Source organism: Ips typographus, linkage group LG2 (assembly GCF_016097725.1).
Source record: "Ips typographus isolate SLU linkage group LG2, UJ_Ityp_2.0, whole genome shotgun sequence".
Lineage (NCBI taxonomy): Eukaryota > Metazoa > Arthropoda > Insecta > Coleoptera > Curculionidae > Ips > Ips typographus.
The window spans coordinates 18258116-18283905 of NC_138423.1; the positions used below are offsets into that span (position 1 = coordinate 18258116).

Consider the following 25790-nt stretch of genomic DNA (forward strand, 5'->3'; position numbering starts at 1 on the left):
TGTCCTCCACTAGGTTTGTTTACATTAAAACGAACAGCTGTTTTATTTTATTTTAATCTCCGTTCGTTTTGGCGTGCTATAGAGCGAGCAGAACGGATATGACCTCACAATGACGCAATTTGACAGTTGATCAAATTATGGCTGTGCCAAGTTACGTCATCGTGACGTCACATTCGGTCTGTTTGCTCCGTGGATCGTGGAAACGATTCCGTCCAAAATTATCGTATTTTATAGGTTATGTCAGTATATATTTATAAGTTTTTTTGTTTTGAGCTAAAATGTTGAATTCTAATTTATGCTTTGGAATCCTGAATAGACATAATCCCTTAAAACCATGACGAATATAAAATAATTTTGGTATAATACTTTATACCAAAATTTAAAGATAAGATAAGATAACACAATGAGGTACAAATGGAATAGTGTTTGAACTAATCCTACCTATTCAAAATGAAACCATACTTTTACTATTTAACTGGAATAGCTGTAGGAATAGCACTACTGGTCATCTACTGTGAATTCCTTATATACTACGCTATACAGTTGAATGTAAGAACATCTTTTTGTATAGGTACTTATTACAGTACATTACCACACAATTATTTTTAAAGTGTGACTGGCCGAGTTTGGACCCTACAAAAGCTGATCCAAACATCAGTTCAAATGGGGAAGAGCCAGTGAAAGTCATGGTCATAGCTGATACTCATTTGTTGGGCTCCACATATGGCCATTGGTTTGATAAGTTAAGGCGCGAGTGGCAAATGCACCGAGCATTTCAAACTGCCATCACTCTACACCAGCCTGAACTTGTCTTTGTTCTGGGTGACCTTTTGGATGAGGGATATTTTTGTGATGAAAAGGAGTTTCAGTATTATGTAAAACGGTTTTATGATCTTTTTAGAGTACCTGAGAGTGCTACTATGTATGTTGTTGTGGGTAATCATGATATTGGGTTTCATTACAGGTGGGTTTGTGCTTTATAAATGAACTGAACTAACTATCTGTGGGATTTTAGGATTAATCCATACCTTGAGGTGAGATTTGAACAGGGTTTTAATTCAACCCCAGTTAGAATGGTAAATGTGAGGGGAAACCACTTTGTTCTAATTAATAGTATGGCTTTGGAAGGTGATGGTTGCTTTCTATGTAAATCGGCAGAACAACAACTGTCAAAACTGGAAAGTATGCATTCATTGAAATTATTTCTACTGTTTTACCAGTAACATTTTTTTTTAGAAATTCTTTCATGTTCTTTAAAACAAAATCCAAACTGTCATCATACACAAACATTGTCAAAGTATAGTAGGCCAATTTTAATGCAGGTAACTGTAAAATCAACACAGTCTCAATGACATGTTTTATGGTATTTGACATTTTTTGAATTAGCATTTTCCACTATTTCGAGAATCTGATAAAGATTGTTCAGATTTTGATGCTGCTCCTTACCCAGAAAGGGAGGAGCTTTTTAGGGAGAAAATGGAATGTTTGAGTAAAGAAGCCACATATCAAATATTGAAACAGGTGCTTATTTATGTCATATACTTTTTAAAATAATTATTATTAAATTTTGGATAATGTTGAAGATTAAGCCCAGACTGGCACTGTCTGGACATACACATCATGGGTGTACTAGAAATTTATCTGTGGTAGATGGAATTGAGATTACCATTCCAAGTTTTAGCTGGCGGAATAAGGATAATCCCAATTATGTTCTGGTAAGTTATTATCAAGTTTATTAGTGTGGGGAACAAATAAAATGGCTTTGCTTTTTTTTTTACCTTGACTGTCTTTCTATTTAGATCAAAAAAAAAGTCAAGAAAAAGTAAGTGCCTAGTTTTATTAGTAGATGACAACAATTGCAGTGGCCAGTTCTAACATCTGTCATCTGTCTCATTTTTAAATATCATTTGAACATTTGTTAACAGTCAGTGAGTACTATATTAACTGTTTTTTATGATCAACAGTTTTATCTTGTAAACATTGGAACTTTCACAGTTGCAAATTAAAATTTTTCACTTGACTATTTTGCTGAACTTAAACCAAAGAATAGATATTTAACAAGTAGGGACAGGGGGCATAATTCCTTTGATGTTGGGGTGATGTTTTTAATTTCTTATAATAATTATTTACTTTTTTTGAGTCAGTGTTTTAAGTTCGTCTCTTAATCATTGGAAGATATCAATTCTTATTAACTTTAAACTGATGTTTTAAAATAAATATTTGATGTGGTCTGAGATATGGCAACGTTCTTTAACAACCGGAATGACCAACCAATGAAACTCCTGATATTTAAGGATCAAATTCGCTTTCTCTTTTCAACTGTCTCTTCTTGTTAAATAGCCATTCTTTGATAAAATCATGAAACTAGTGCTACATTTCTAACCCTAATAACACAAGACCCACAAAAAACGCTTTTTTGGGTCAAAATATATGTCCAAACGTTTTGAATGTAAAAAGTTTTAGAAACGGGTTTTTGAGTATGTTTTATAAACGTTTCTGAAACGTACTTGTGTTATAAGGGAATCAAAATCAACGTAAACAAATGGAGAACTAAGGGCTAGGATCATGTCCAAAACTTTTTGCAAAATTGACCACCAGAGGGCGCTCTTATCTTTTGAAACGCCTTAATTAGCGTATTCCATTGGGCTGAGAATACAGATAAAATACATAACCTTTTTATAATCTTTAAGAGAGCATAAAGATCATTAGACCCTGTTTACTGCCTTTCCAACTTTGATAAAACCTATTTATGTTGTTCCGGATTTTTTTACCTTAATTTGCCAGTTTCTTGCCCCTACTACAGTTTATCTCTTGGCATTAAACTGTTAAACTTCATAAATTAATATCATTATTTTTTGGTGTATAGTAAGCATTAGAACTAGTTTGAGCTGGTAATAAGGTCAAAAGTCACAATATTTAAATGTTATTAATCTATCTTTTCATTCATTAAATCTTATCTTTTCAAATTCCAATACAATCACAGATGTAAACGTAATAGTAACGTTGTAAAATATTGAAAACTAAAAATGATTTTTTTCTAATTTTGACATATTAAGTGGCACTTTTCAAAACTGAGAACAGTGACTTAACTAGTTCATAAATGAATACGACAATTTATTAGCCTTTCTAACTTCTTTTTTACTCATTTAAACTGTGAAAATCAAAAATAAGTACAATTTCTATCAAAAGGAACATAACAATTTAAAAAATCAATTATTGTAAATATTAATTTCATAATTTGTTGCTACAGCAAGTGATTTGGCACTGCTTGTTTCACCAAGAATGCTAGCAGAAATGCTTTTTTTGTTTTCAATCGAGTTTTCAACAAATTGACTCCAGAGTCTGCAAGAAAGATAGCAGATGACCGTCCAGTGAATAATCCTGGATTTTTTAAGCCAAGTAATTCAGCAATTTTCTTTGGTAACTGGCCAATACTATTAATACCTACTGAGTTAAAATCTGTTGTGCTTCAAATTTTTTGGTCACATATTATGTATCTTCTTAGTATATCTACAAAACTGATTCCCTCAATACCTCCTTCCGTTATGACAAATTCACGTGATGTTTTTGTTCTTTTGATTGGAATGTTCTCGAAAATGCGAGTGTTCCTCTATTACATCTTCATTCCGATGAAACGTTAATTCCGCCTTTCGACAGGCGCCTGCTACACCTACAATAAGGACCACCTGAAATATGAAAATAATAATCTAAGTATTTATATAGAAATTTTGTGTAATAGTTTACGCCTACTTTAGCTAGCAGCGACTTGGAATCATCTGCTTCTTTTTAAAACTCCGACATGTTTTCTCTAGTAAACACATTAGATTTCTTCAGACAGCTCAACATTGAATAAAGTGGCCATAATGTTGAAGATTTAAGATACCTCTTTTCCTCGAAGTTAGCAAGCATAACTTTTTTATTTATGTGTTTTACCTTTTTTGATTTAAGCCATCAAATTTTTCGTAAGCTGTATCGTACAGCGACTTAGATTTTTCGGGAATGAGAGTCAGCACAGCTTTTCTTGCAGTCTCTTCGATATCACTCGGTAATTCTGAATCTGTTGTTCATTTTTCAGTTAAATTATCGCACCATTATCTGTCGCAAAATTTCTCGCAATGTTTACAGCATAAACAATATTGGACGTGGCAAAATTTTGATATATTAACAATACACGCACAAGTCACCATGGATATTTCATTTGGAACAACTAGGGGGGATTGGGAGGTAGGCATAGATGTTGGATGTGAAACTATAATTTACTTAGTTTGTACCACTTTTAACTATTTACCATCCAAAATTAGAAAAAAAATCATGTATAAAACACGTTTCGACAAAGTCTAATTGTGTAACTCATTCAAACATTCATTCGTTACACAAAATCGCACTTTTCGTAACTGGTTATATAAATAGCTATTTTGTTTTGTTTTTTTTTTAGAGTGTGTTTACCGCAGATAACTACGCAGTATCGAAATGTCAGATGCCGAAAGAGTCCACTGTGATTAATTTGTATATGGGTGGAATAGTGGGTGTTTTGCTTTGGTTGGTTTTATGCAGCAATATCCGGAGACGCATGTATTCTTGTTACGGTCCAGTTTATACACGGCTAAATTATAGAAAATAAGTTTATTATTTTGATTGTTGGAGTGTAAAGTAAAAATTCTTGTTGAGGATATTTCATATGGCAAGTTCACCCAAGTAGTTTGTGATTTACGCAAATACTGCAGATGTGAACTTACCATTACGAGGTCTCCACGGAAAAGAAGTTGTCAAAAGTGAGTAAGAATGTTAGCTTCAATAGGATTAAAAAAATAAATTAGAAATTAGGTTGGTATATTTATCTGTTCAAGATAATTGATGAGTAGGGATATTCTGCATGAGCGATAGCACATACAAAACAAATTACGCTGATTATTACAGAAATTAAAATACACTAACAATGTCGTTAGGAATTTGAATATCTTTAGGAAAGTAATCAGTAGAGAGATGCAATTTTAATTCAACATAAATAGATATTTTTATTTAATTATACAGGAAATGACTAAATTTAAATAATGAAGTAATTTAGAGGGTTGGAGGTTGTAATTGGTAAAAAATAAATACTGATTATTACAATCATTAATTAAACTTGCCGCAATAAAGGTCGAAAATAATTGCTAAACTGCAAAATAATCGCAAATATGCAATTATTACTAGCGTCGTAAATAACCTGAAGACCTTTCAGATTTTGTTTTTTAACCATTCGAGGTAGTGATAATAAATTTGCATGTCAAAACAAGGAGAACGGCAGTTATATTGGCGTTTCAAGTTAAGATCGCAGCGCCAGTTAAACTACGTAAAATCGGACAACAAGTTGTCAAGACAGCTGTCATTTTTGAGTTGCGACATAAACTTACATTTTTTTAAAATGGGACGCATAGAAGGTTCTTGCATATTTAGAAAGGTCTTTTTCCAAGCTTTAAAACGGTATGCAATTTTAACATAGTTTGCCATGAAATCGTTCATATGTCTGACATTGACAGCTGGCATAACACATGTCACTTCATATTTATGAAACAAACGGAGAAATGACAGCTGGGAATGCCCGAGACGGTTTACAAAACTGATTACCAGAGGGAGTACCTCTTATATTGAAACGCCAATGGTTTGTGTCACATGTAAACGGAAAATGACGTATTCAAAATAATTCTTTTTTCGACAAACTGGTAAACACCTGACTGATAAACTACATTATAATAGTACAAAATCTTATTAACAATTAATACTGTTATTAAATTGCTCTATATCTGTATCTAACGAATATCATACTGGAAGTCCAGACAGCTTAATACCACCAGCCGTTCTGAAAATCCTTTCTTCCATTGGTAACTCTCCTATGTAGTACTTTTGTAGCATTCGGACTGCATGGGCGCTATGTCCGGACCCTCTGAAAGCAACACTGGCATCTCTACCGGCATATTCTAAAAGTAAGTCTTCTCCGCCAGGATGCTAAAAAATAAAAAAAATACAAGTTGATATAGGTAGTAATTCGTCATTAAAGAATTTCAAAATATTGTTTTCTTATACAGGGTGGGTCCAGTTTCCATGGCGGAAACTTCAGAGAGCGATAGAGAATCGAGAAAAATAATATGAGTTTGCATTATAAACTAATAAAAATTTCAAATTTTAATTTTTTTTTAGTTTTTTTTTGTTATATCCAGTGATGTAAGGCATGACAAGATACATCTAGTCCAAATTTGAGCTAAATATCTTTAAAACTGTAAGAACTATAAAGCAAAAACTAAAAAATATATAAAACTTTAACTGCCTGTATTTCTGAGTTTCCGCCATGGAAACTGGACCACCCTATATTTAAGCTGGTTTATTAAATCAATACAACTGATGATAACACGGTTGCAATTCAGGGTCTGTATAGGTCAGCTGACAATCTATTAAACAAAACTTACCTCATCCAAAAACTTTGTAATGTCGTAGACTCTATCATAAATAATCACCCAACAATCATTGGTCGTATCGTGCCAGGAAACGTCCTGAAGATCGATTATTTTAGGTTCTTGTGTTTCCGAGGGTACCAGTAAATTAAAACTGGATTCCGCGCTCACATGAATACTACTCGATATCACCGTTGCCATATCAATTTTGTTAAGATTCGAACTAGGTCTGATTGATGAATAATGCTGGTGTTTCCAGGTCGGCCGTTTAAATAATCGTTATCCAAAACCATCTATGATGAAAGAAATCGAGTTAATGAACTAATACAAGATTGTGCTTGTAGTGTTTCCTTATCGTTTTACACTAGGGTGTCTTGTAATGTGATTACGTAGGTTGTATTATTTTTTTGTGGTTTATCGTGTGCGCTTTTTGACGTGGTTTTTCGTTTGCATGTTGCAATTTTTTTATGCAATATTATAATTATTGAAACCAATAATATGTCAAGTTACGTACGTAATTTTAGACTAGACGATTTGTTTTCCGTGGGAATATTGTATTTATAAAACCACCTTATTATAGACAGAGAAGTATAGAAAAACCCTCTGTAGTTGGCGGTTACGTCATTCTGCACACCCGCGTGCACCTGTGTCTTTTTTTATCTAATCACGTTGATTGACGTTGAAAACGAGTCGTATTTGTCTTTCAGCGACCAACATCAAGGACGGTAAACAGTAAAGGATTGCTCGATTGGCCGATTTTGTTAATAGAAGAGAAGAATAGGAAATTTAATGAGGATTCCAAAAATGTACTTAAAACAGTAATTTTCTTACTCCAAGTGGGTTTTACAAGCGATTTTGTCCCTGACTTTCAAATTGTGTCTCTGGCATTTTATATTTTGACACCACTTTTCTCCCTGACTTTACTTGATTTTGGAGTGATTTTTTATGTCATTAGATAGAAAATTTAATGAGAATTAGAAAAATGTGCTTAAAAATATGATTCGGTCACTCTAAGTGGGTTTTACAGGCAATTTAGCCCTTTAAACCGTGTTCAAAATTTAGATCACAATTTTACTAACTTAACAAATCAGTTTTTCCTGAATTACTCAAAGACGGTGACTGTTAAAAAAAAAAATGCAGGAGACCAAAAATGTTCCTAATCAACTTAACTTAGCACCGTAAGGTTGCAGGACCGTTTTAGCTTCGTATACAGGGTGTGCATGAAAAATATGGTGATTGAATGTTTTCGGTCACCCTGTACAGATTTTTTGAGATAGAATTTTTTGCTCAACACTAGTGGAAAGAGCAGCTCAAGACGGCTAATTTAAGAAATTAAGCAATCCTTTACTGTTTACCGTCCTTGGACCAACATGACATTAAATTACATATAATAAACTAGTTGCTAATGGTTGATAGCAATTAGTTTTTTTTTTAATATTTATTAGACTTTTGTCGCAATTAAGTTAAGAAAAAAAAGCTTTTGAAATACAGGGTAGTAAACTTTCAAAGATAGTTCTATTTGTGTGTTAAGAGTATAGAAAGGAGGTATCAAAGAAGATATATCTTTACCAAAAAAGCTGAATGAGAAATTCAGTACCGATTTGTATTTTATGAACACCACAGGTTTTTGGGTTTATCAAGCTCTGAAATATGACGCAATTATCATGGAACACCCTGTATAAGTAGTAATTAAAACAAAACAAAAAAAAAAGCTTTTAAAAAACCACATGGTACATGATGACCTACATAACTTAGTTAAACAGTTTTTCTAAAATTGAACCTACTTCGTATCGTATATGGTTTCGTATATCCCCATGTATTCTTCAATTATTTTCCTCCATATTTTCAAAAAATATTCCTGGGGGTCTAGTTTTGACCATACGCAATATTTATATTTTTCTTTATATATGTCACTTACGGATAGTTTTTCTCCATCTATATTCTGCTCATTGATTTGTATAATCGTTCTCTATTTTTTTTTATTGATTTTCTGTAAATAAATTTGAAATTTTAATACCTGATAAATATAATATAATATGTACTTTCTTATTACTTTATTTGAATTATCTTTTAAGCACACACATAAAAACCTAAAATTAAAATTATATTATAAAATTATATAGGTATAACTAAAAATTATATAAAATATTAAAATTATATTATAAATTATACATATAGGAACCTATAAAACATATTTTTTTTTGTTTTTGGATTTTGAACTTAACCAATGAAATGTTAATAAATTTCAAGTGATTCGTTTGAACATTTTTTATATGTTTCTTTGTCTTACATTCAATTAGTAAAGTGAAAAATGATAACCCCAAATTAATCGGAAGTAATAAACTGATGATAACGGAAGGCTGGATATCTATTTTTATTCAAATTATTGAGCACAATAATGTTAATTAGAAATTTTGCTAACATGAGTTATCACTAGTTTAAGCTATTAAATAAGTAAGCCATTTATAATGTGCACGTTATAATAGCGTGTGGTCTAGTACTAAATAGATGTGCAAATTTTGTTAATTTCGCATGATGTAAAATTACATCATCATTAGAATTTTCTTTTGCAAGTAAAAATTATTAAACAAGTTTATGAAAATAGATTCTGATTAGTTGGGTATACAATGAAGCAATTACTAGAAAAATATTAATATTATTTACTAAATTACTATTAGGTAACATTATACGTATTTTAATTCATATAAGTAAATTTTATATACATTTTGTATTATTGATCCTACTCTATAATTTCAGCAGTTTTTCTTGATAATTGTTTTAAAAATTAAATATACTGCTAATCAAACACGACACACATAAAATGTCTTTTCATTCAACATTTACGTTCTTGTCTAGCACATTTGTTGCGTCCCTGCTATTTTTGTTTGATCCTCCGCGTATATCTGGTTGTCTATAGATTTTTAACTAGTATTTTGCTTTGTTTTTTTGACTGTGACAGTAGTGACAATGACAGGCGTCTCTGTCTCTCTCTAGCCAGTTTGGATTAGTGGATTCTTCACACTGTTTGTTTTGGGAGTTAATTTATTGTTTATTGTAAAGGATATTAAAATCTACAATAAATAAAGGAAACTTTATTTAATAGTCACTTTTCAAGGTTACCCTATTTACGTTTGATCAATAGTTCAATCATGTTTATGTGAAATTTTATATTTTCCTTATATGGTTTCTCCAGCCATGACTACTCCAGACATAAAGTCTGAAGACAGAAAACTCTGGATTGGTAACTTGGACCCCAGGATTACCGAGTAAGTTTGATAACCCAGATTTTCTGTTTATTATCCTGTAAATATCCAATTAACACTACATTTTCTTTTATTGGTACCACCTTCTGAAACTGATACAAATCCATGGTCCCATCGAGAAGTTTGACCTGATTTTTCATCGCACCGGACCGTTGGCAGGACTACCGCGAGGCTATGGTTTTGTTACCTACAAAACCACCAAACACGCTTCCAAAGCCATAGCAGCTTTGAACGGCAAACTAGTTGGTCAGAAACATATTAAAGTTACTTGGGCACACAGTGCTGAAATTGTAAGTAGTTCAATGTTGCTAGTAATTGGTAATTCACATTCAATGTACTACAGGATGCAGTGGTAGAGAAACCAAAACCTGCTGTGACCATCCCAGCCTTAGCACTGTCCAAAGAAGCAAAAAAGACTGACAAAGTGTCACAAATTCAGGCCATTGAAGCAAAGCTAAAACTTATGGAACACAAAGCTGATGAGTTAAGAATCAATGAGTCCATTGCCACTAAACCACCTATAATACAACAGTTTCAGTTTAATAAAGATAAGTTGTGTGTCAAGGCTCAGTCCACATTTAAAAGGCACAAAAAGCCTTACATTAGACAGAAAGTGCGGAAATAAGTGTGTAGCCATTTTTTTTGTAAAGTGTGTCCAACTTGAGGTGTTCCTCGGAAACTATACATATTATGGCTACAAGACATTTTTTTTATTAGAAAATGTGGCCAAGTGAAAAGACTGAAAATTAAAAATTATTTCCAGCATTTTCCCCTGGCCACATTTACTAATAAAACAAATTTTTTCGTAGCCATGGTAAGTATAGTTTTCGAGAAACAGCCGTGTGCACAGCTTATTGGGACACCCTGTACAGAGTGTTGTTTTATTGTTTTACAAAGAAGTGTAAAGGCCGTTTTAGACTATCCAATTTCTTATACAAGATTTTGAACAATATACGGAAACAAACTTGGAGCAAATCTTGGTTCCTATAAAAATGTATACTGTCTTACAAGTTACATTAGAGCCAAGATATGATCCTATATTGGATACAATTCGACAGAAAAATGTCTTTTTTATGTCATTAGTGTCATTCATAATTGCATTTGCAGAAAAAAATATGAGGTTTGATTTGAAGTAAACTACACAAATAAACAATAAACATTATTTGTGTAGTTTACTGTTTTTGGATTGGTTTTTGATTAATTAAAAAAAGTCATGGATGATCTAAATCAAATGAGTTTTATACTTCTGTTTGCTTCAGTAAGTGCTCCTGCACTTACTGTGTGCTGTTCTCTACTCATCTCATAACTCTCAATAATCAGAAAATCAAACCAAATTTTCTTGGGGGTTATGAAATTTTTTGTTTTCTGTCGGATACATGCGCCGGGCCTGGAAACTGGTTGAAAAATAGAACCAGTTCTATTTTTCGTCCATTTTTCAATCCTAATCAATTTTTGGGCCAATTTACTGTATGACACTATCCAATCTAGCTTGGACAGAAAATTGTTCAAAATCTTGTATAAGAAATTGAATAGTCTAAAACGGCTTTAAGATTTCTAGATCTGCACCAATGTTGATTTATTACCTTGTATCAAACATCAAGCAAAATTAGGATGAAATATAATAATTAACAAAAAAAAAAGAAACATTTGAAAATCAATTAAGTGGGTTGCATTGGAACAGTCAGGATTGTTGCCAAGTTGATACAAATTTTAGTCCTAGTAAAAGGAATTTTAATTTTTATGAGTAAAGACACACTGCAAAACATTTTTTTCAGCCGCAACGTCATTCTAATTTTGGTTTAATATTTGATATATAATACCAAAAAAATGTAAATTTTTAAATTATACAGTATGTCCAAGATTCGATTCTCTATACAGGTATCTCGCTTCCCATAAGAGCTACTGCAAAGGTTAAATGGGAAAAGTTTTAGAGAATTTAATAGGCAATCCAACACCGTTTTAAAAATATTTAATTTTTGTTTCGTTTTTGAATTATTTTCGAAAAACCAAAAACGACCACTTTCAAAAAAGTGCTGTATTTTCGCTAATTTTAAAATTTGGCTTAAACATTGTTAGAGCAACTTTTTAAGGACTATCTTTCTGTATATGTAGCAATGTCCACGACTATTATAAATCGCATAATAATCCCGTTACATTAATAGCTATTATAACCGGTGTTGGATTGCCTATTAAATTCTCGAAAACTTTCCCCATTTAACCTTTGCAGTAGCTCTTACGGGAAGTGAGATCCCTGTATAGATAATCGAATCTTGGACATACTGTACATATTAGGAACCCTGTGGTTATGAGAGACCTATAGGAAATCAATGCTCCTGACAAAGATGGAGTGAAACTTTTTAAGTGAGTTTAAAACAGTTCACTTGATCAGAAATGACAGTGTCAAATTAGCTCACATCCTCTTTGGTGGACTGACAAATGGCATTTATGAAGATTTTTTCTTTGTCAGGAGTATTGATTTCCATTCTCTCTTATTATCATTAGGTTCCCATGAACAATTCTGAAATTTTCATAACCTGTATAGGCACTTTGTACCTGCTAAGTACTTATTTATTTTAACAAACAAAACAACAGAATTGTCGAATAGAAGGGTCTGAAGTGAAAATACCGTCCCTTCATTGAAAATGTCTCTATTACCAAACCTGTCTAGGCTGTCATCAGTAAGGCATGTGTTTAATATTTATTTATAGTAATTAAGTAGTTAATTTGTGATTGTTACCCTCCCAATTTTAAGTGCATTGTGTGTATGTTATAAGAAAACTTGAATCTCCTGTATCAATTTGTGACGAAATATATAATTTATTGTGTTTTTTAAAACTGTTTACTATGAAAATAAAACTACTTGCCTTATTTTAAAATACGCTATATTTATAACAATCAGGAAAATTGAGGACTAAAAGTAGACAGGGCGTTTAAAAAAAAATAACGAATCAACAAAAAAGCGGTCCAACCAAACTCTGATGCCTCAGCAAGCATGACTAAATTTGTGTAAATATATATGTATACTTACATATCACAATTCATTTTTCTTGTTAGGAAAATATATTAAAAAAAATGATAAAAATACTTCACATAAATCATGCTTACCTCACATCTTAAAAATAATCGTTCATCATTCAAAACGTACGTAGGAGCTTACCAGAAACAAACACATTTTTTACCTTAACGTACTCATCTTCATGGCGCAATAATAAATTCATAAATATATTACAATCTACACGGTTTTAATTTAGTTATAAAGGTTTTAATTATAAAAAAATAGACTGACCCGATTAAAACTGAGAAGGACATTCGGATAGAGTATTTTTTAGGTGCGCCTTTTAGCGCGTATTTGGGCGCGCGGTCTCGAACCGGGCGTGGAACCGCTACCGATAGTAAAAACGCCTCCCGCGGGCGCGCTTGCTCCCATAAACTGTTGTGGTTGGCTGGGGAAGCTGGAGGAAGCGCCAAAAGCGGGCGTTGCGGCGGTCCCAAAAGCTGGAGGATTTGCGTTTCCTAAAAATCAACGTTTAGTCATTATTTGTTACTTTCAATTTGATTCTCGTTAATTGAAATCGATGTACAGATTTGAGTTTTATGGACTTGTTGCGACTTTACAGTCATCATCTGTGGTTTTATAGCTAACGTAGGACAAAATTAGGTTACAATCACGTACTCAAAAAAGCTTAGCTGAGGTTTGAATGTGAGAGATCAGGTGCAAAATAGCACAGTCTAAAATAAAATTATTGTCTGTGTTACGAAAGAAGACGATTCAAGGCACCGCCCTCTGTACAAGAAAGCCAAGAAGGTGCATGCCAAAAATTCCAATATGGCCGAAATAGTGGTTGACAGTTTGTATTGTGGAAATTGAATTTTTCGATGATTAAATTAATTTTTAAGGTTTAAAGTCAAGACTTGGGATTACTTGCCAAAGTAATTTTTGTTTGCTATTATATATTGTTCTTTATATGTTTATTGTTCTAGTGAAAGTGTAGATTGTGTTCATTTTATTGTGTTATCACTATTGTTATTGTTCCTTCATTGTTCTATAATTTGTTGTTGGTTTTTTAACTTAAATTCTATTGCCTCTACAATATGCCGTCCACTTGTTGTTTGCCAAATTGTAAAATCAATTTGGTGAAAGGCCCAAAAGTGTCAGTCTTTTACTTTCCAAAAGACCCTGCTCGAACCCAACAGTGGTTGAAAGCTTTGAACTGGAATGATTTTACTCCAACACAATACTCAGTGGTAAGTACAATATGCTTTCTCATTCAGTAAACTTATTGCCTCTTACATACATAGGTATGTGAGTTACATTTTGAGGCCGCCTGCATTTTGAGAGCAACAAAGGTTTACTCTGAAGAAACACACACAGGTTTTAGAAGTTCCATTGGCCCATTTACATTTTAAAAGAAAGGTCTTGGTAATAATATAAAATCCATTTACCAGTTTTGCTTACCTAGCTTCAACGATTTCCAAATTTTCTTTGATTGAGCAGTTTGTACATTAGTTTGTTGTACTTTCCAGGACAAAGGGTTCTAACCAAACTTGCTTTGGCTGGACTTTTTTGGGTATAAAAAACCATATCTATACATATCTGGATCAGGAATGAAGCGTTCTTTGATTTTTCACTCCCAACTTCTAATCAACTACCCGAAAAAATTTAAAAAAATATATTTTCTACTGCATCTGCATAGGTTTGTGTACAAAACGAAAACCGCTATCGCCTCCATTAAAACCGACATTCTAGGCTTTCTTGTACAGAGGGCGGTGTTCAAGGCCATTCAAACGTTCAATCAACGACATATCTCTTTCAATAATGTTCTAGACCAAGACATTTAGATAATTCATGTCTTTCAATTTTGCAATTGGCTAGAAAGAGAAGGCGAAAGTTCAATAGTGTTTTCTTGATGCATAAAATGCTGTTTATTTTCCCTATTTACAGGATTTTTCCACATGATTCTATGATTACGAAGTCAAGCGGAGTGCACGTGACACCTGATCATAGCGTGTTTGTATCCGAGATCTGATTGAAACGAAGGCAGCTCTCACTGAATGACTGTTGCAGTGTTGCATGTAATGGGGAGACATTTTGGATGTTTTCATTAATCTTTTAATGATTATTGTTACGGTTTATTTTAAATTTCTTTATTCTGTACGTTTTAAACAAAATTGTCTTTTTATAGACATTTCTTAATATATCATCTACAGGGTCCAGTTTCCATGGTGGAAACTTCAGAGAGCGATAGAGAATCGAAAAATAATATGAGTTTGCATTATAAACTATATTCGAGAAAAACAGGGGGTTAAAATTTTTATATATTTTTTAGTTTTTGCTTTATAGTTCTTACAGTTTTACAGATATTTAGCTCAAATTTGGTCTAGATGTATCTGTCTCTCCCTACATCACTGGATATAAAAAATAAAAAATAAAATTACTATTTCAAATTTTTATATAGTTTATAATGCAAACTCATCTTATTTTTCGATTCTCTATCGCTCTCTGAAGTTTCCGTCATGGAAACTGGACCACCCTGTATATCACTGTTGAGAAGTTTTGCAAACCAGTTAGTATGAGGGGCCATCCGCTGAACTCCCAATCCCAAACTTTAGTATTTTCTTTACTGAAATATTTTCAAGAAGAAAAGGACAATGGGGGCCCTCTTATTGATTTATCGTTAGTGCAGAAAGTAGGTACACTTAAATAAAATATAAGAAGTGTAATATTAAAGGGCGGTTTGCTTTTTTGTTACAGAGAGTGGCTGCAGCCTTAAATACAAGTGTAACTACCATCACCAGAGTGTAAAAACGCTTTGATAATAACAATAATGTTCTGAAATCTTCCGGGAAATGACCCAGACAAAAAACCAAAACTTCTGATTTACCTGAAAGTAGTGAATGTGATATTCGTGACACAATCAATCTTATATAGGAGTAATAAATCTCTCCTTATTTAACAGGATTCCTTGAAAATAATGTGTTGAAAGAGAAAAGCATAATTGACATTCTCGTTTATTGCCTGTACTAGGTTTCAGATACAAAAAAGAAAGAAACAGAAGATTTTTAATTGAAAAATCAAATATTGCTTGTGTTTATGGATGAAACTTTTTTTTTTTTTTGGGGTTTCCATTTTTTCAAAAGGAAACCACATTGGAAGAGATGGTCATTCAGATGAAAATGTTTTGGCAACGTGGACAGAAGCCCTAGATCAAATTACTCCGGAAAACTGGAAAAGCTGTATTAATCATACTAAAAAACTAATCAGTGAGTGGTATACCAAAACTATTACTGAGGAGGTGCAACCCCTAATTATTAATTTGAACAATGACTTATCAGATAGTGATCTATTCAAGTGACTTTGATTGAGTGGTATCTTTAATAAAAATTGTAATATTATAATTCCTTATTTTTCTTGTGTTTCTGAAATTTACTATGATGTAAACATTATTTTAAATATGACGTAAATATTTTGATAAATTTTTATTCCTAATTTTCATACGTAAATTTTTTAACACAACTTCAAATCTTTTCAGCTAGATCATCTCTTTTTACACCTGCTGTCCTCATTTCATTCCTATTTTTTAAACAAATCATTCTTGTGTTATAAATATTTATGGGTAGCCCTATCGTCCACAGATAAAAACCTTATTTTGTCTCACAAAATGACTAAACTGTTGAATGGGTAAGATATTAGGAACACCAAAATATAACGCTTCGAAAGTGCGTATGGCCAGCATAAAATAACATTTCACTAACTTAATTTTCATTTTCAATACAAAATACAAACACACAAACCTAACCTGCTGTTAGCCTAACTTTGCTGTTAGCCTCAGCTGGCAACCGGCAATAATCATATCGAATCTATCTAAGAGGTACGTTCACATTTCATTATTCGCCGTATCAGAGGAAAATTTGAAGACCTTGAATCGTCTTCTTTCGTGAGAAAGATTTTATAAACTCAACTTGGACCTTCACTAAGTCAAGTTTAAGGATAGCTTAGATAAGTTTAGTTTAGATTGTGTTATTTTGCACGTGATCTGTCACAATCGAACTTCAACTAGCTTAAGTTGTACTTAAAATCACATAAGTGTCGGGAACAGGCATTATTCATATAAAACCTATAATTACTGATGTAACCACCTTGCTATGTATGTCAAACATTTATTTCTTTAAAATCCACTCACCAGTGAAGTTAAAGGTGGGCTTTGGAACCTCTTTGTTGGCATTGGAACCAAACGCGAACGTATTCGAACCAGCGCTATTTGCTCCAAAATTGAAACCTCCATTACTTTGTGGTTGACTTCCAAATGAGCCTGTAGAGTTTGTTGCACCTGAAAACAGTGTGCTGTAATTATCTTTTGTGGCTCTTTTTACATACAGTAACATAATTTAGGTTTGTTCAAACCCCGAACAAAACTGTTTTGCAGAAGTAACAACAAACGTCACTATGCATTATTCACTTGCAATTAAGGAGATGATATTAATTATAATGCTAAGCAATTTGTCGCTTCATGTATTTATTTGTTGCGGACAATTTTAATTCTTGATTATATTACCATCAATAATGGGTTCCAAAAATTTTAGTGTCTTCAATAAGCTGGTTCAACCGACTACTTCCATAATTAAAATCTGTTTATAATGTCTAATTTTTTATCAAAAATAATACAAATTGAAAACACAACAAACTTACCAAAAGCAGACGTTGCACCAGACCCAAATCCATGATTATTATTAGTTGAGGGCGCACCGAAAGTTGGCGCAGACGCTCCGCTACCAAACGAAGGTACTGCTTTGGGTTCAGTTGAGCCAGCACCAAAACTAAACGTAGGCTTGTTTTCCGTTTGTCCGAAGGAGGGCGCGCTAGACGCGCCGAAGGTACTCTTCTGCGCGTTGGTGCCGAAAGCGGGCGCAGGCCCTCCAAAACTGAAGCTTCCTGACGTACTACTCGCGGACGACGAAAAGGTACTAGACGATCCGAATGAAGAACCTGCCGTGGTTGTAGACGTCACACCTCCTCCAAACGGATTTGGCGGTTGTTGCTTGTTCGCGCCGAATGCAAACGTCGATGTTGCCGTGTTACCGCTACCAAACATTGAAGGAGCAGTGGTGGTGGTTGGAACGGGAGCGGCAAACGCGCTGCCACCGAAAGGCGAGGGATTTTGGTTGGTAGTACTGGTACCGAAAGCGTTACTGCCGCTTCCAAACGTTGAAGTTGCATTCTGGTTGTTTGAAGACCCAAAAGCCGGCGTACTGTTTCCTCCAAAGGTAGTTGCTGAAGAATTCTGATTGATTGGTGCTGTGGATGATCCGAACGTGGGCGGGTTATTTCCTCCAAACGCGATCAAAGTATTCTTCTGATTGGTTGGTGCGGTTGACGAACCGAAAGCGGGCGCACTGCTTCCCCCAAACGTGGGTGCAGAAGTTTGATTGTTGGTTGCTGCTGAAGAACCAAAGGCAGGAGCACTACTTCCTCCAAAAGTGGAAGAACCAAAGGCATTTGGCTTGACAGCCGCCGGTGAAGCAAAGGCAGGCGTTGCAGAACTGGAGGTGAGATTCTGGCCGAATGCCGGTGTACTAGTTACGGGAACTGCAAATTTGAAAGTTGCCGTAGATGTTGTAGTTCCGAAAGTTGCTGACGTAGTGGATGCCGGAGCTGTGCTAAACAATGACGAAACTGTTGTAGTAGTGTTAGACCCAAATGTCGGTAACGTGGCAGTATTAGAGCCAAAAGATGTTGACGTTGTAGGGTTAGCTCCGAACGATGGTGCTGCGGTGGTAGTAGATCCAAAAGTGGGTGTTGGTTTTGCTTGTGTTCCACCGAAGCCTCCAAAAACTGCTGGCGATTTATTGTCAGTGGTGGTAGTACTTCGAAAGCCTCCTAGATAAACAAATTTTTATACTGATTAGTGATGTTATAACTGAATAACTGTGTATTCTACAGAAGATAATAAATCAACAAGTTTATAATAATATGCACATCATAGAAAGCGTCAAGAAATTTCACTTTCTATAAAATACTATAATATTATCTTTCCCTGCATTATAATTTATTATATTGTGATCTATAGTGGTTACATTTACATTCACCCCCTTTTATAAAGTAGTCCCATAAAAGTTTTATAAAAGAAGCTTCTATCAACATATTGATCGATTCGCCATTTCAAAACATGGTAGTTACATTGTTACTTAAAGAGTGTAATTGATGTGTGATGAAATTTTTTGAGACCCCCTATATGAGCTAGACAATTTATCACTTTTGGATCATGAAACTTAAGCTGTTAACAGCCTCCAAACCAATTTTGGTCAATAAATCTCAAAGGAAGGTTGAATGTTCAAAAGTTAATATTTGTTCTACATTTTTACAAACTAAGGAATATCTGAGAAACTGCAAAGTTTAGACCTATCAAACATCAATAAAATTACCTTTAATTTTCAACGTGGATTCTGAAAATAACGTAATATATTAGGTGTTCCATTTGAAAAAACAAGACTTTACTATACATTTTCTGCATTTGGAGCAACCGGTACATCTTGAAAATATTTTTAAAAGATACCTCCAATAGGTCCAAGAATCAAAACTTTTTTGAAAGTGAATAGTTTAGTCACAATCCTCCGAGTCGAATAACGTGAATAACCCTGTATATTTTGACTATATTTATTTAGGAGACGTGAAAATATATATTTTTTCTTGTTTTGATAAGAAAGAATTGTAGATAAAGTAATTTAAAAGAAACATCAAAACACATGTGTCTAAACCCTAAATGAAGCTAAATTTGACTGCAGTTGACTTGTAGTATACTAAAGAAAAACAGTGGATAAATTTAACCTTTAAATTCTTGTTTCCGGTTGTTCTGGTAAAAAACTTTGTGTGTTATAAAACTTGCTTACTTTCTAATTAATTCACTATCATATTCTTTGCTTACCTCCTACTGAAGTTGTAAATGTGGAAGATGTTGGCGTTGATGTGGTAATAGCTCCAAAAGTGGCCGAGTTGGATGTAAAAGCCGAATTAGCTCCCCCAAAAGCAAAACTAGGCGGCTGCGGTTTGCTAACACCAGTTTGTTCGCCTGCACTACCAAAACCACCAAATATACTCGGAGCAGCCGATGTTGTTGTGGCACTAACGTTTGTTGTGGGAGTTGATGCTGAAGTTACAGAACTACCGAGTGAAGCCGGCTGTTGCGGTTGACTGGTAACTGCTCCAAACTTGAAACCAGTATCAGCTGGTGGAATGGATCCAAAAGTCGACGTTGCAATTGTAACAGGTGCCGTAACCGTTGATTTGGCGTCCGTAGGTTTCACTTCGGTTGCGGACACCGGAATGTCACTTTTAGGCGGAGCCGCAAACGCAACAGATTGGCTAGCAGGTGACCCAAATGAAAAAACAGGAGTAGAAGTTACTGCAGGAGTACCGAAGGCAAATGTTGACGAACTTGCTGTGGTTGTTACAGTTGTGGTAATGACGGGGAAATCTAAACTAGGAACTGTAGTTTTGTTGACAGATGGCGCTTTTAAGTCAAATTTGAAACCACCAATTTTAGGCGGAGACGTTGTCACTTTACTGTCCGATTTTGATTCCGTCGTAGGTTTAGGGAAGCTAAACATGGGAGTAGAAACTGAAGCACTACTGACTGCCGTGTCCGTTTTGCTGACACTACCGAAACTAAAAGCAGGTTTTGAAGTCTCGGGAGTGGTTTTTACCGCACTTACAGAAACGGGAGACGACTCTTTGATCGTTTTTTCCGACTGCAAAGAAATGGCAGTTGAGCTTTGTGTCAAAGACGGCTCACTGACCACCGTGCTAGTCGTTGTAGGGATGTTAAAATGTACATGCTTTTCTTCAACATTTTTAGGTTTTGCAATTTCTTCAGACGATGTTACTGGCGTCAAAATAGATTTTAAGACACTGTCAGTGCTGTCTGTTTTCTTTACTTCAGATACTTTAGGCTCATCCATAGATTTTTTGCTATTTGAACTGCCAACTGCTTCGTTTACAATGTCAGCAGTTTGTTCCTCTATAGGTATAACAATGTCCTTTCCCAACATGGTGCCCATTAACGCCGCCAAACGACTTTTTCTGATCCGTTGCAGAGGAGCATCGTCAAACACTTTAAGCGGGTAATCCTTCTTCTTTTTCACTTCTTTTATGGTCTCTTCAGGCTGTGGTTCTGTAGCTTCTAATTTACTTTCAGGCTCAGGTGCAGGTGTTTGCGTTTCAGCGTTTGCTACTTTAACTTGTTTAGGTTCGATTAGAAGAGATTCAGTTGAAGTATCTGAAAAAATTGAATTTACAAGATTATTTAGTAATAAGTTTTCACAAATTGAACATTTATTTCAGTTAGAATAACTTTTTTTCTTTCTTCTTCTGTTTCAATTGGTCAGCAGTACTTGGCTTAACCATTTAACTTATCAATTTACACCAGGTGATCAGGATAAACTTGGATTTTTAAAGTATTGACAATATAAGCATGTTATACATGGGTGAAGAGTACGTGTTATCTTTTAAAAATGTAAGAATTTAATGCGACGTCCAGAAAAACAGTGAGAACGGCCGAGTGCAATTCTGCAGAAAAACTGTTCCACACCGTTCTTATCTTGAACTTTGTCATGTATACAAAAAAAAAGAGAATAAGGAAAAAAGGTAATTTTACAATATTATACAATACTAATTAACAACTTAATGAAGTTTAGTCTCTGTGATTATTCATGACAATTGTGATTTGTTAAAACAATAAAATCACAATCTCTAAATGCCCCAATAATTGGAATACAGGTAATCCAAATGTGAAGGTATTATATATTTTTTCAATCAGATGGAAAAAATCAGAAAACAGAAAATATTCAAGATGTTCCATTAAAAATCTATTAAGATTTTTTTTGTCATGGTCTATTCATTTAATCATTAACATTTTCTGGTGATTTAAGAGAGAGAAACTTCTGTATAAACAGTTTTTTACTAATCCTGTATACCTATATTAAATACAGTTAAAGATCCAAAATTAGTTACATAGAAGAAAAGCTATTAAGGGCATCGGTAAAGCAAAACGTCTTATGGGAGATTCAATGCATTTTATGACAATCTTTTAACCCAAATTAAAAAAAAACTAGGCTAGATATTGCTGTTTTTTAAACGGCATATGATAGAAGACACTTGCTAGAATGTGCGAAAGTCAATATAATTTTAATAGTACGTCAATTAAAATATTTAGAAGCATTTTAACAAAATGCTAATATTACCATAATTTTTAAGTCACTATTTTTCCTACCTGCAAAACTTTTTTGGTGACAAAAATATTTTTCGCACATTCCCCAAACCTTTAGCTATTTAATTAACAAAAAATCACGCAAATAAGTTAAAAATTAAAGTCGTAATTTGGGTTAAAAGATAGGACTAAAAAGATGCTCGAATTTCGGAGCGTAAATCTTCCATCTTTGTTCCATATCACTCTAGGAGCATTGTCGCTTAAACAGTAATGTCTGCGTTAACACTGACGTAGTTTTATCGACAGAAACAAAGAAGGAACAGTGTTTTTTATATATTTTTCTACACGTAGCCCAAGCATCGTGATCGAAAAACGTAAAGTCTTTACCGATCCCCTTAAATCAGTACCAACATTAATGACACCAAAGTATTAAAAAGACACCTCTGAATGTTAAATGAATTTATTCCAACTTTTATGTCCTCAATGGATATTATTTTGTAAAACATTTTTAACTTTTTCATCAAGTATCATAAAATTGAAACTGTTTTCTGCTGTTTAAAAATTAATGAAAAGTCACATGGCTTATACTTACTCAGAGCTTTCCTTTTTGACTTTGACAGTTCAGACTTGGTCAGGTACGAAAAATCTGACGAGGATTTCGAAGCTGCAAACTCATCATACACACAAAACTTCTTTTGCCTCTGTTTAATAGATGGACTGTCCGCCTGATCCGACAATGGAGAATCGGCTCTTACTCGTTTACTAGTGCCAGCCACGTTACCATTGTAAAGATCGGTTTTGGGACGTTTACCCAAGTCTTCCAATGGGTCAATATCCTGAAGAGCAATTACCGAAACTGCAGCTTTTTCTCGTAAAAAGAAAAGTTTTTCTACCTCATTCGAATGAATTCTTTTCCTGGAAATCTCCTTTAAAGCGTCCAACACACTTTTCGTACCGGCATCATTATTGTGCGCGTGCGCTGGCAGACTAAGCTGCCGATGCAATCTTGGTTTTGAAATTTCTTCCAGGATTTTGCTACGATGTTGAGGAGAGTAACTTCTTAAATATTCTACAAAGAAAATTTGTCTTAAATTATTGCAATTTTGCATGTTATTCCTTAACCAAACATATTTATTTAAGGTAAAAAAATAGAAAAAATTAACGTGACAACGTCGGCGTCGCAGAATTCTCTGAAACAGGACCGCAACGGAAAATCGCAGAGCGTTTGTCCGTTAGCAGTTAACGAAGTAGTGGATTGTTTAGATCATTTCAAAAAATCAAAATCAAAAACTAGAGTCAAATTGCTCAAATTAGAAAACAAAATGTAATCAAATTCACAAATAAATACATTGTTAGAAGTGGGGTCCTTATAATCTCCTACTTCCACTTAACAAGAGGGACAGAAGAGTGAGGAGTGAGACCTAACCTAACCTAACCTAACCTAACCTAACCTAACCTAACAGCTGGACAATGTTGTTTTTACTATTAGGGTAGTAGAGAGTTTATTAAGCCCCTCATTTGACCCCTTCCTTATGGTTATGGTATGAGCATGTGCAGAACAGAAATGATCACCTCTTAACTAAATTAAACATAACGTATTACCTTATTTACAGAGAAACAAAAGTGTAGTTTTCCTTGTAGTTGTCTGGTCGCAGTGTTACCATCAGTTATTATTGTCAGTTTGTTTGGGATTTAATTTTGATCTTAAGGACTACTTTCCTACATAAAGATTATACTAAACAGTACATTGCACTGACATTTTTTAATAAAAAGTATTATTCGTGTGTTTGATTTTGTTAGTAACTTTTTAAAATCCTTTTTTGTTTGTCAAAGTTGCTAAAGCAGCATGTTTTCACTGGGGTAGGTTCGCAACGTTTGCAACCTTGAAATGACAGGCAGGTTACCTAACTAATCACTCTATATTTGGTGTTATAAAAACTGTACCTACACATTTGTGCTGTGGTTACCGGTATACTTATTAAAGTTAACCATAACTTCCTTGAAAATTATCATTACTTTTGGTGACTTCAATAAATAAAACCTCTACTGTCCTTGTGCAAAAACTTATTATTATTTAGTTTAGTATAATTTAGTTAAGTAGGCTTGTAAGTTATTTGTGCTTTTAATAAAATTAAAACTTAATTGCAAGTAAAAAGTGTAAAAAAAAGGAGGACACAGATACCTAAAAACACCATTTGCTTAGTTTTCCTTAAAAACCTAAAGTACTGTGTATGTATACATTCAAGGTAGGTATGTAATAAAAGTTGTATTAAGTGAGAACCAGAAAGTCAAGCATACTTGTTTAGTAACTTACTATGTATAAAACAAGATATGACAACAAATATATTTTTATCTATTATGTAAAACCATCACATCAGTTCTTTTAAAAGCATTATGTCTATGATGGATCATGACATGTTTGGGTCCAAAATAACAACCCGAAAGAATATGAGTAATGTTATTTTGACATTAGCATTGGTGACCTATCAGTAAACTGGCTGGAGGAGAACCGTATGTACACCGGACATTGTCCTAAAATTAGTTCTACATGTATAAGGCAATCATAATTATTTCCCTATTTACAGTCAGTCAAATAGCAAAGGTTTTAGTAAAGTTTTTTTGCCCTGTCATGCCTTAAATAAACCCCACATTTCCTCATAAAACTAATGCCACACTGAGCCATTATGTCTCAGTTAGGTCGAATTTGTATAACAGATTTATTTAACAATTGCAGTTTAGGCATACTTGAGCAATCACTGTTTCTGTCCCACATTACTTTTTAAGAACAGAAATTAGTAATATTGTTCTTCATGATGGATGGTCCATCACCCAAAAACTAATTACTTTATAGGTGAAACCCTTAAAATAGAATTTTTAAATTTTAACTTACCTGGACTTGCTAGTTTCACTTTCACTTTTTTTGTTGGTAAAGGTGAAGTAGAGTTTTTAAATAAATGTACCACAGGGAAAAGACCAGGACTGTTATACTTTTCTTGATGTGTGGGGTGCTGCTCCTCTTGTGCTTCCCTATATGACACTATCCTCTTGGCTAGTCCAGAACTTTTAGTTTCTTCATATAGACTAACATTATCAGCAAAGCTCATTGAAGCTAATAAAGGTCCTGGACTGTTGCTGGCATAAGGGTTGGAATGTGGTTTGGGGGTTGCTGAGTTGGTGTCTGATAGTGAATACCTACAATTTTATATTTTAATTTTAAACTACTTTAGTGAATTAGAAATATAACAACATACCTCCTAGGTGTTCCTTGTCTGGATAAAACTGGTTGTAAAACTCTATTTCTTCTTGACTGGGGTGTTCCATGATTTAATGGTGTTGAGGTTGTTTTCGGGAGAATTCCATTGGGAGATCCAACAAATGTTTTACTAATCAGACTCTCATCTATTTGCTTTTTACTGGGACCGTTTAACTCCTTTGATCTGAACATTGCTGCAAAATTGCCACAACACAGCCCCTGTTGTAGAAGTCAGGGAGATCAACTCAAGTCAACTTTAACCTCAAAATCACCACTATCAGGGGAAAGCGCTTCTTTGGTGCTGCCTTTAGTTTTATACGAGTTTCTGGTAAATTAGTAGATATTAGTAGGACACCGAAATAAAGGTTTTCGAGTTGTTTCTTTCACTTATAAACCATGATAGAGGGCTTTTTTAAATTTCTTTCACCACACATGCCATGTAAATTTTGAAAATTGATGATTGATGTGACGCTGTTAGACATGGCTGATGGCTGTTAGTTTTGACTTTTGACATACGATATATTAACAATTGACTGTAATGAATGGAGAGGATTGTACTAGCACTAGCTGTTTGCTTATACTTTATTGAAACAAAACTACAAAACATTAACAAATGGACTGTTTAGAGCGCTCGGAATGTATTTTA

General features: G+C 33.9%; 4 protein-coding genes and 1 long non-coding RNA gene across 8 annotated transcripts; 2 read left to right on the plus strand and 3 right to left on the minus strand.

The window, feature by feature from the left end:
- The first annotated feature begins 209 nt into the window (after positions 1-209).
- PGAP5 (Per1-like protein PGAP5) lies at positions 210-9760 on the plus strand. 3 transcript variants are annotated; one of them, XM_081973176.1, is made up of 7 exons: positions 210-549; positions 612-964; positions 1016-1182; positions 1237-1322; positions 1387-1521; positions 1584-1715; positions 1800-2021. In XM_081973176.1, exons 1-7 carry the CDS (start codon positions 451-453, stop codon positions 1824-1826), a joined length of 999 nt encoding a protein of 332 aa, XP_081829302.1. In that variant the 5' UTR covers positions 210-450; the 3' UTR covers positions 1827-2021. The 3 variants fall into 3 exon arrangements, with proteins under 3 accessions (XP_081829302.1, XP_081829304.1, XP_081829301.1); XM_081973178.1 differs by lacking the exon at positions 1800-2021 and adding an exon at positions 9622-9760 and having other exon boundaries at positions 212-549; XM_081973175.1 differs by lacking the exon at positions 1800-2021 and adding an exon at positions 4436-9150 and having other exon boundaries at positions 225-549.
- On the minus strand, positions 3401-4441 carry LOC145724759 (uncharacterized). Its single transcript, XR_014177077.1, has 2 exons — positions 3751-4441; positions 3401-3686 (listed from the first exon to the last, which is right to left on the minus strand). It is a non-coding gene; the product is annotated as an uncharacterized LOC145724759 (long non-coding RNA).
- LOC145724758 (cytochrome b5-like) lies at positions 5716-6629 on the minus strand. The gene is made up of 2 exons (XM_081973186.1): positions 6444-6629; positions 5716-5985 (listed from the first exon to the last, which is right to left on the minus strand). Exons 1-2 carry the CDS (start codon positions 6627-6629, stop codon positions 5800-5802), a joined length of 372 nt encoding a protein of 123 aa, XP_081829312.1. The 3' UTR covers positions 5716-5799.
- LOC145724755 (putative RNA-binding protein 18) lies at positions 9294-12526 on the plus strand. Of its 2 annotated transcripts, XR_014177076.1 has the most exons (4): positions 9294-9694; positions 9768-9981; positions 10035-11799; positions 11951-12526. XR_014177076.1 is itself a non-coding variant. In XM_081973181.1 (3 exons), the coding sequence occupies exons 1-3, from the start codon at positions 9624-9626 to the stop codon at positions 10314-10316; spliced, it is 567 nt and encodes a 188-aa protein (XP_081829307.1). In that variant the 5' UTR covers positions 9622-9623; the 3' UTR covers positions 10317-12526. The 2 variants fall into 2 exon arrangements, 1 of the variants encoding a protein (XP_081829307.1); XM_081973181.1 differs by having other exon boundaries at positions 9622-9694; positions 10035-12526.
- Positions 12527-12556: 30 nt separating this feature from the next.
- Positions 12557-25665, minus strand: LOC145724742 (uncharacterized). The gene is made up of 8 exons (XM_081973152.1): positions 25143-25665; positions 24782-25083; positions 22785-22960; positions 22484-22727; positions 19612-20961; positions 17379-18566; positions 16873-17019; positions 12557-13204 (listed from the first exon to the last, which is right to left on the minus strand). The coding sequence occupies exons 1-8, from the start codon at positions 25334-25336 to the stop codon at positions 13017-13019; spliced, it is 3789 nt and encodes a 1262-aa protein (XP_081829278.1). The 5' UTR covers positions 25337-25665; the 3' UTR covers positions 12557-13016.
- Positions 25666-25790: the final 125 nt, after the last annotated feature.